At 26.2% G+C, this 10,267-nt stretch overlaps 2 protein-coding genes across 3 annotated transcripts in view; both read right to left on the reverse strand.

The window, feature by feature from the left end:
• The window catches only part of LOC130824212 (protein PHLOEM PROTEIN 2-LIKE A1-like), a 3,144-nt gene extending 1,327 nt beyond the window's left edge, over positions 1 to 1,817 (reverse strand). The window contains exons 1-2 of the mRNA XM_057689119.1: positions 1,233 to 1,817; positions 676 to 788 (exon numbers count right to left, since the gene is read on the reverse strand). Of these exons, the coding sequence (XP_057545102.1) occupies positions 676 to 788; positions 1,233 to 1,574 (455 nt within the window). The 5' untranslated portion in view covers positions 1,575 to 1,817. The remainder of the gene's footprint in view (positions 1 to 675; positions 789 to 1,232) is intronic.
• A 1,098-nt stretch (positions 1,818 to 2,915) lies between these two features.
• LOC130824022 (CRIB domain-containing protein RIC10) lies at positions 2,916 to 7,423 on the reverse strand. Of its 2 annotated transcripts, none has more exons than XM_057688888.1 (5): positions 7,179 to 7,423; positions 6,781 to 6,843; positions 6,425 to 6,522; positions 5,987 to 6,074; positions 2,916 to 3,849 (listed from the first exon to the last, which is right to left on the reverse strand). In XM_057688888.1, exons 2-5 carry the CDS (start codon positions 6,839 to 6,841, stop codon positions 3,623 to 3,625), a joined length of 474 nt encoding a protein of 157 aa, XP_057544871.1. In that variant the 5' UTR covers positions 6,842 to 6,843; positions 7,179 to 7,423; the 3' UTR covers positions 2,916 to 3,622. The 2 variants fall into 2 exon arrangements, with proteins under 2 accessions (XP_057544871.1, XP_057544870.1); XM_057688887.1 differs by having other exon boundaries at positions 2,916 to 3,858; positions 7,179 to 7,417.
• Positions 7,424 to 10,267: the final 2,844 nt, after the last annotated feature.

The raw sequence follows: 10,267 nt of genomic DNA on the forward strand, positions 1-10,267 counted from the left end.
ATATTTATTAGTTTTTATTATAATTAATTTTAATTTAAAATTATCAGTGAATTACAACCCTGAAATTTATGTCATTAGCGAAATACTGCCTTTATATTTATTTTTTACGAATTACAGTCGTTAAAGTATCATTCTCTATAACATTCAAGCCAAATCACATGATTCCGACCATTTTAGTGGTCGGATTTTTGGGTTAAATGATCGGAATCCTTTGATTTTATCTGAATGATGTAGATATTGATACTTTGGTGGTTGTAATTCACAAAAAATAAGATTGAGTCTGTAATTTACAAAAGTTTTAAACTTTAAAAAGCTATAATTTGAAAATTATTCTTTAATACTTCATATATCTTCTAAATCATGTGAACTTTTTCAGATTGTAATGAATTATTGTAAAAGAGCTCATTAATCATGTGTATGTCTTACTTATGTAATGTTATAAATGATGTTTCAATCAAGTGTTGACATCAATTACAAATAAACTTAATTGTTTGTTTTTTCTACGTACGTCTGATTTTTCGAATCTCAATTTTCAAATCTCGCTAAATACGTAAGAGTCATTTAATGACATTAAAATACTGAAAAATAATAATTATAGACTTCTAATAAACATAACTTATATTAGAGTATTAAGTTAATTAACTATTTGAATATGGATGTAATAACATTACATACCTTGTTTGTTCAGTATGCAAGTACCAATAAGTTGGGTTCTCTCCCCAAGTGATCTTGAGACCATTGGCAAACACCATAAAACAGTTGTTCCCCTTCTTATCAACCCAATATTTCTACATTCAATCAACAAAATTGATCACCAAAAATACTTAAGCTATTCAAACCAATATTTCAAAAGGGTGCGTTTGGTAATTAAATGACTTTTTTTTGGCAACTTTTCAATGATTTGAATTTTAGGTTGTTAGTTGGTCAAACAGTCTACAGACATATTTAGATGATGAATTTTAAGTTAGTTATAAAGTTTTTTTTTAAGCTAAAACCAATTAATTAATTTAGTCAACTAAAAGAAATTTTTTCCTCCAATATCGATTTTTAGCTTTTTTTTTTAATAAACAATAATCAAATAATTTTTAACAAATATATCTGTAACAACTAACTTAAACAACTTGTGTGAGATAACAAATATTCTCGTGTAAGAGTTGATTGCCAAGCACTCCAAATTTCCAATAATATCTTAAAAGAAATAATTTTTAATATAAGTTTATAGGGTAACTTACCATTTTTCTTCCATTCAAAAAAACTCCAACATGCAATTGTTCATAGAGCTTATGAATTGATGAGTTGTCAATTGGTAAATCAGAGTTGTTTTTGAGTATGGCTTCACAATTATGTGGAAGCTTAGATTTAACTGATCTTTTATCTACCTTAGGCTTATTAACATGATGATAATGATCTTGATGATGATAAGGATCATGATGATCATGATGATGAGTTTTCACATCAGATCTTTGGCTGCTTAAGGCCTGATCTGATTCAGGATAATACTCATGATGAACGGGTAAAGCTTGATGTTGTTGTTGTGAAGACTCATTTTGTTCTTCAGATAAATTGTTTCCCATGATTATTATCCTGTGGAGTTGGGTATATGTTAAAATTTTCTATTTATCAGCAAAAATTTGTTTTATAATAGTCTGTCTCTTTAAATTTATTTTAAATAAATAATGTTTATGGAGAAAACTCAAATTGACAGAAGGAAAGAGTATTCTTTGATGATAAGAATAGAATTTGCGGGTGCTTGTTAAATTGAAGAAAGAATTCGGGAAAGTTGATGATGATAAGATGGATTCTATTCTCATGTGCCATGGAAGAAGCTTGCAAAGGCAAGTTTACCATTGAGATAAAATAAGAATCTTCTTTTATTTAATACATTATTATTTATCAAATTCTTTTTCTATCTATCAATATGCTGGTCCTATAAGGGGATAAGAAGGGTTTGTTTCCCAAACCAATCAAAAAATATTTAAAAATTAAAGTTTGAGTAATTTGTAAAGAAACACCTTATAAAATCAGTTTTTTTTAAAAAAATACCTTTTAATTTTTAATTTTTTTTTGTAAAAAAACACCTTTTAAGAGACTTTTTATTTAAAAAAAACACCTTAAATCAGTTTCCGGTGACTTTTGTCAACTTTCATGCGTTGACTTTTGAGCTCAAATGGTATAGTCAATGTCTGAAAGTTGACAAAAGTCACCGGAAACTGATTTAAGGTGTTTTTTTTAATAAAAAGTCTCTTAAAAGGTGTTTTTTTTTTACAAAAAACTGATTTTATAAGGTATTTATTTGCAAATTTTCCTTAAAGTTTTTATAGTTAACATTAGGGTCTCATAATAATATATTAAGGGTCCATATCATTAATGTTTCGCTCCGAGACTCACAAATTTCAGGGTCGACCCAAATAATATGTGACATGTGTTGACACGGTAACAAAAAAATTTCTTGCATTTTCTTTTCTAATTAAGCAATGTTTTTAAGCCTAAAATAAAAATCTTTTTAATATTTGTTAGCCCATATCATTCACACGACCTCAAATTTGTGCCCCCTTTCAAGATAGCCCCATGGGTTAAAAACATAGATTGAGTCATAACACTACTTATATCAAATGCTAAGTATTTCACTTGAAATAATGGTGAAATAAATCTAAATTTATAATCTTTCGTTATGATACATTTTGATACCAACCAAACAATTAAACTCAAGCTTCAACAAAATACTTCCTTTATCTTTTCAATTAGCATTATTTTTTTGGTTGTTCATTGACTTTATATCCTTTTTTAACAATAATTTCACTATTTTTATTTTAATATTATTTATATATTTATTCTCTCTCACAATGCTATTCTTTAACTCAATTCCTGTTAATTTTGATCCAAAAAATACCGTGTTGATTGAGAAAGACAGAGGTACTACGTATAAATTGATGTACATATTGAAATATTTGACTTAGGCATGTTGTCAAGCATCTAGAAGTATTTAATGAAGGAGGAGGCATGAGAAGTCAGCGTTGTAATAAAGCAAGCTGCATCCATCCAAACAGCTGGCTCCTCACCCGTTTGATTCGTTCAGAATTAAATTTAGAATCTTATTATTTGAGAAAATTAATAGTTAATCTAATATTTTTTTATATATGACTAACTTTATCAAAAAAAAATACCACAAAATTTGAAAAAAAATAATCCCCAACATTTGAATTTTTTCTGATTTCAAACTATTTAAAATTTGGCAATATAATATTGTACCACAAGACATTTTTCTGAAATCCAGCATTTCACTAAAATCATCCAACTATTCTTCACATTGTATTTATGTTATTACATTTCTGACAAAAGAATTTTCACTAACATTTTAATCCCTAATAAATAATGTCACGCTTTTCTTCTGTTCAATTCACTCTTCTCTACCATTTTTAATACCTTGTGCACATTTTTCTTATAATATTATCCGACTTTTTTCAAAAGTCATTTTTTTTGCTATATGCACAATTTGGTCGGTGCTATTAAATTTGCTACAAATAATTTAAAATGTCTGAAATTTAAAATCAATTGTAGCAATCTCAATAGTACGAAATGAGTATATTAAAGAGTCAATCAAATTAAAATTTTGTGATATAATCTACAAGTTCAAGCTGCTGCGTCTACTATCTCCATCCTCGCTCTCCCCAAGTGTAAATCGAGACTTGGATGATCGTGATGATCGTGTTGAGCTCGATTTTGGGGATGAATTTGTTGATTTAGTCTTCTTTCTCCTTGGTTTTTTTGGATTATTAGTAGGTAAATTTGTTGGAGGAAAGTTGCTTAATCTAGCATTTGATGTTTGTCGCCCAAAGGTTCGCTCAAAATCTGTTGCATCTTACCAGAAAATAGTAGAAATTAGTAACTGTTGAAGCGTATAACATATTCTTAGGTTCTAATCATTATTATCATATCCATTATATCCCGCCCATAGAATATTTTTAAATTTTAATCATTCGCTAAAAATTTTAGTTACTGCATTAATCCTTATATGATAGAGTATAGAAATTATGTCACTTCATCGGCCTAATTTTTCTGTTGATTTGATTTTATTAGTTTTTGGAATATAACATGACTGAAAGTTAAAGGTTCTTGTGTAAAGAAAGTAATAAAGTATATAATATATTATATGATTTTAATTATTAACTTAATTTTTTATTTGAATAGATTATTTTACAAAAAGGTAGTCCCAAACCCTCTACGTGCCCCATAAGAACAAAGAATTAGTTTGAATGAAATGTTGATTTGGTTTAACCTATGCAACAAAACAAGAAAAGTATAACCATAAAAACCTCTCCTATCGTTGAGATAAAAGATTTAATTTTGATCATCATATATAGGAAGATCGTCTTAGGAGAATTAAAAACTATAAAATCTCTTTTTTAACAAATTTTATAAAACTGACCTATATTTAAACAACTAATATTTTAAAAAATTATTTAGCTTTGTATAACTAATCCTTGGATAACTAAGATTCGACATTTTAATATACTTTCTCCATTCTAAAATACTCGTTTTATAACGATTATTGACGCTATTTATCTTTTAAGCTTATTTTATTTATTGCAGCTAATATGTAAGAAAAAATTATAATCAAGTAGAATCTTGTTTGAATCGTCTTATCATATACTTTAATAACATTAACTTTTTATAATTTTTAGACTTGTATAATTCTATATATATATATATATATATATATATATATATATATATATATATATATATATATATATATATATAGATATATAAAATCAAAATAACACACTAAATTATATAAAAAGTCAAATGTAGTAAGTATAGTGCAACGGAAAATGTATTATACCATTAATATTATATTGATCTAATAAGCTTTTCAATATTTTTTAACAATAATTAAACATGATTTGACCAGTAGGACTTAGAACAAACAAGTTGACCTTAAGTTTAGAATATAATGGGAAGGAAAAGCACTCACAAAGTATCGACTATCCACTAAGCACGTCTCAAGATTAGTGGAAATTCATTAAGACGTCATGTATATAAACTTCGTCATAAATTTTTTATTGGTGAACATGGGAACCAAAAAGTGACGTAAATAATTCTTTGTTTCAAGTCTATTTCTTAATTTGAGTGTATGAAAAAATATTTTAGATTCGTTAAAATTTAATTTTACGTCCATATTAATTCTCAAATAAGTGTAAATTCATTTGGAAATTAAATTTGATTATTATTTATAAGATCAGTTAAATATCAAATTATCAAATCTATTTTAAAAATACTTTTAATTTTAAAATAATCATGACAAAATATTAAAGTCAATAATTGTATTGACATGTACAAAATAAATTGGACTTCTTGGACTGTATCTCGTGACATGTAAGCCTAAAGCCCCTATTGCCTCTAATTGGAGGCAAAGAATCTTTAATGCATATGCCAAATATTATAAAATATTTGTTAAATAGGTTGGGCATATAAAGTGGTAGATCACTCCACCATGAAAACTTCATTAGTTACAATCAACTATCCAACCTAGTTAATTAGTAGTTATAATATTTTGTGATTTAGATATTTGGATAAAATATCATACATCCTAAATCAATTGATGTTAGTGATGGTTATGGGTCGATTCAAATTTTTAGGATTTAAAAATTTTAATTTAGATTTAGATTTGTTGAGTTTGATGGATTCAGATTTCTAAATAAGTTTTGATTTAATTATTCACATTTAAACTTTTTTATATTTTAAAGGTTTTATTAGTAATAAATTGAGTTTTTAGATTATGTATAAGTCCTAATCGAGTCTAAATAAATATAGAAATATGTTAAAAAAGTTTAAAATTAATTTTAAGTTGCATAAGGTCGAATTTAAGTCTTAAATGGATCCGGAGAAAGGGTCCGGATTGAATTTGTCTTTAAAAATTGGACCTAGAAAGTATAAACCGAAAAGAAGTCTCAAGGGTTGCCAAAAGAAGGATATAATAGAATACCTTGAGATGTCCATGTCTGGTCTTTGGAACCGCCTACACTACCCATTGATCTCACAGTCAAATCTGAATTTGCTCCAAGTTCAGTCATCTGCATATATAGTTCAATCCTTTCAAATTTTAGTTCCAATTCTCAAAAATAATTATCAAATTTTTTGCTCACAATATATGAAGCCATATGATAAGAAATGTTTGATTAGGTTTATAATAAGAATGTTTGGCAAAAAGCTGATAGCTGATAAGTGATTTGATCTGATTTTGATTTTATCGCTATACGTAACTTGTTCAAAAGCAACTTATTGATATCAATAAGTTATTTTAACAAGCTAGTTTATCAAACATTAGCGTCAACTAGTTTGACAACTCAACTTTCTATTTATATCAAAATGAACTAAAATTGCTCGATAAACAATTTTGCCAAACACTTCAAAAACAACATACCCAACTTGGTGTAGTACCATTTGGACCATCCCAGCCAATGTGAGCCACATGTTTTACATCTGTTGGGTGCCCAATTTCCATCTCACGCTCTTTTACCACTGTCATTCCACATATATAAGTCATAATTAATTTTAAAATCTTATTATCTTTTTAAATTTGCTAAATTATCGTTAAAAAGTTAAAAGTTATAACGCAGTAAAATCTGAGAGATGAGACAAATTAATGTATTGATTTATAAACTTATAACAAAACATATGTATGATGATTATATTGTTATTAATTTACAAAATACATCAATTATCATATATTATAAGAAGAAAATTAAAATTAATAAAAACAATAAGTGAAAAAATTACCAAAAATTTGTGAGATGTATTTGAATGATCCTTTGCATATCCCTTTCATCTTGGTGGTCATTGCTGAAAGAGATTGAATGTAATTGGGATCAAACAGATAAAGGAACTAACAAGCAAACTAACCAATGCAAACGGGAAACACTCAAAAACAAAGTAATATGAACCCCCAAAAAATAAAAAACACACTGAAAAAAAAGTTATTCATTCTTATGAGTTGGGTTTAGTATAATTTTATAAGCTACTGAGCAATAATTTTAACACTTTATTTATTTTACATTATTATTAGTGATTTTAATGTCTATAAACTTGTACGGTCTGATAATCTACACATGCTTAAAATCACTTTGCATTGTGATTCTTCTACCCACAACTTGTAATGAATTGAACAAGATTAATACCTTATTGAAAATTTTTGGAGTTTTAAAGGCAAGAAATTCTTTGTATTTTTTTTGATTTTTCTGATTTTGAAATTTTGATGCATGGAACAATGGTAAATGTATGTGATTTAATGTTTGCAAAATTGTGATTTAATGTTTGTTATTTCAGGTATTTTTTTGTATTGGGTATTTGGGGAGGAGAAAGGGGAGAAGCTTAATTGAGGAAGGATTAGAGAGGATGATGGAGAATTAAGCATGATATTCTCAAATGGAAATTAGTTTGGACATTGGGAGAATATTAAGGTAAGAGAACTAGAAACCAACAAACTGGTCAAAATAAAATAAAATAAATAAATCCAGCTGTTCTATGATATATACCTTTGGAATGTTATGTTAATTAAATAAAATCTTAACAATGATTTGGTTAATTAATTACATAGGGTTAAATACAACTTTAACAAAATATCATTATTTAATAAAGTATTGGTTTAAGTAGCATTTGGCGAAGTAGCCGTGTAGGTACATTTTTTTTTCAAAACGTTACAATATGTAGCATTCGAAAATAAAAAATAGTGGTTTAAGATTTTCATTATATTTTTCTTAACCATACATTCTATTAATTTTACTGTATAATAGCAAAAAGAAAGTTTGATTGTGAGCATGTCATTTGTCTTTTTTTCATTGGTTGGTATTAATGGAATTTAACTAATTTGCATTTTTTACACTTACCATATTTACAAATTTATATTTTCGAAAAAACTCATACATTAATGAATGCAATAAATCACAATTTTTCCCAATTACACATTTGTAAATAAATGCACTGTTTAAAAATTATAATGGGAAATTTACTGTATAATAGCAAAAAGAAAGTTTGATTGTGAGCATGCTATTTGTCTTTATTTATTGGTTAATATCAATGGAATTTAACTAATTTGCATTTTTTACACTTACCATATTTACAAATTTATATTTTCGGAAAAACTCATACATTAATGAATGCAATAAATCACAATTTTTCCCAATTACACATTTGTATATAAATGCACTGTTTAAAAACTTATAATGGGAAATATATAGTGTACTGTATAAAACATTATATATTGTCTGATAAAATTCTGGAATTACATCGCGTCGAAAACTATAATACAGAATATATTACATTTATTCCAGTGAAATTGAAATTATACAATTTAGAAAATTACAATGTGTATAAAACTATATAACAATTTAGAAAATTACTTGAAGTACATAATAGCCCCTTTATCCATCAATTGTTATTCAAAATTAAAATGACATAAAATTCAATTAATGAATCATTAAAATCAGTCATTTATATTATTAAACTATCATAATTACAATTTTAAATTTTAAGAAAAATATGAATTATGATTTGCAATCCAAAATTTCATTAAAATATTAACGTATTTAAAAATTCATGCACTATATATGTATTTCTATCCTAGTAGATTATATTTTAAGAGTTACTATAATGGTTGTTTTAATAGAGTATTATCAGCATACACAACTAATTTAATTCACAAGTAAATATTTGACAACAATCCATAAGTTTATAACTACATAAACAAGTAAGCCACCCACACAGTAACTTTGTATCGAACTGGCCTTATTAGGATTTCAAGAAAATACTACTACATGTTAAAGTGTTAAATTTGGTGTGGACTATTTGCATGTTCAGCCATGAAAGATGGCTTCAGTCCTTATATAGTAAGGGACAAGAAAGCAAAAAGAAAAAGAGAATAACCAACACCTATGACGTGTACAATTTATCTAACAAACTTTAATTATTGTTTAATACCAGAACGATGGATATCAACATAAAGTTTATAATAATACTCTTGCAACATATAAATAAAAAATATACATAAATATTAATTATATTATTTAAAACGTCTAAATTTCAAAATTTATTACTAAATTAAGCATTAAGAGCATAATCAATAATGTGTATCATTGTACTTTTGTGATAACCTATGAGTCATCTTGTCCTTCAATAACTCGACTCAAGCCACCCAACAAGGCAACAACGACATTTGGAAAATACAATTGAACCCAAAGCAAGTGATTTATAATTATTAGAGTATATAACACATTCTAAAATCTTAACTATTAGCTTAAATTTTTTGTTGAGTTGGAGTATATAACATATGCTAGGCAGCGTAAGAATAAGAGATCGTCTCTTAAAAAGACGATCTAAAAACAAGAAATCTTCATTCTTATTTTCCCTTTAATTTGTGTTAGTTGAGCTATTTAGCCCATATATCTAATGCGTTTCATGAAGATACCGTCTCTCACAACAATTTATGTATCCTAGTGTCTTAACTATCAGTAAGTTAATAGTTAAAACTCTAAAATATATTATATACTATAACATATTCAACTGAAACAATTCTCTATAAAATATGTTGCCTAATTTTCTAAAAATTTACAATTTTTAAGGATGGTTAACCATTTAATTATCAACTCATTGTTGCTTACAATTTCAAATGCGCGTATCTTGAAAATCCTACCAGCTTTCTGTGATGCAACTTACTTTTCCCCTTTATTTTGTCAAATTAAAAAATTACTTCAAGTAAGGAGAAAATTCAAAATACAGGTGTAATAATAAACATCAAAAATTTGCAATAATCATTACTGTCATGCAAGGAATATACATCATATATCCATGTATTTGTATATTTTTATTGCTTCGTGCCACCAACATGATATTTTGGTCTCCCTCTTTTCTAAGTTATTGTAATTGTCGAATCTGATTCTTTTTTTATATAAATATAATTGGTTGAGAATCTTTCTAACACACTAATGTTGTACTCCAATAGTAAAATCAAATATATATATATATATATATATATATATATATATATATATATATATATATATATATATATATATATATATATTTGATATAAAATATAAAATTGGAGATTAAAATGATTAAATTGAACTAAAATGTATTTACAAGTTCAAACCTCAAATTGAAACGATTGGGTTAATAAGAACAAAAAATGCTAATAAGATATAGTTTATAAGATATAATGAATAAATATGAAACACAAGTAACGAAATTTAAATGACAAAAAAAACAAAAA

The sequence above is a fragment of the Amaranthus tricolor genome, chromosome 9 (assembly GCF_026212465.1).
Source record: "Amaranthus tricolor cultivar Red isolate AtriRed21 chromosome 9, ASM2621246v1, whole genome shotgun sequence".
In the NCBI taxonomy this organism is placed as follows: Eukaryota; Viridiplantae; Streptophyta; class Magnoliopsida; order Caryophyllales; family Amaranthaceae; genus Amaranthus; species Amaranthus tricolor.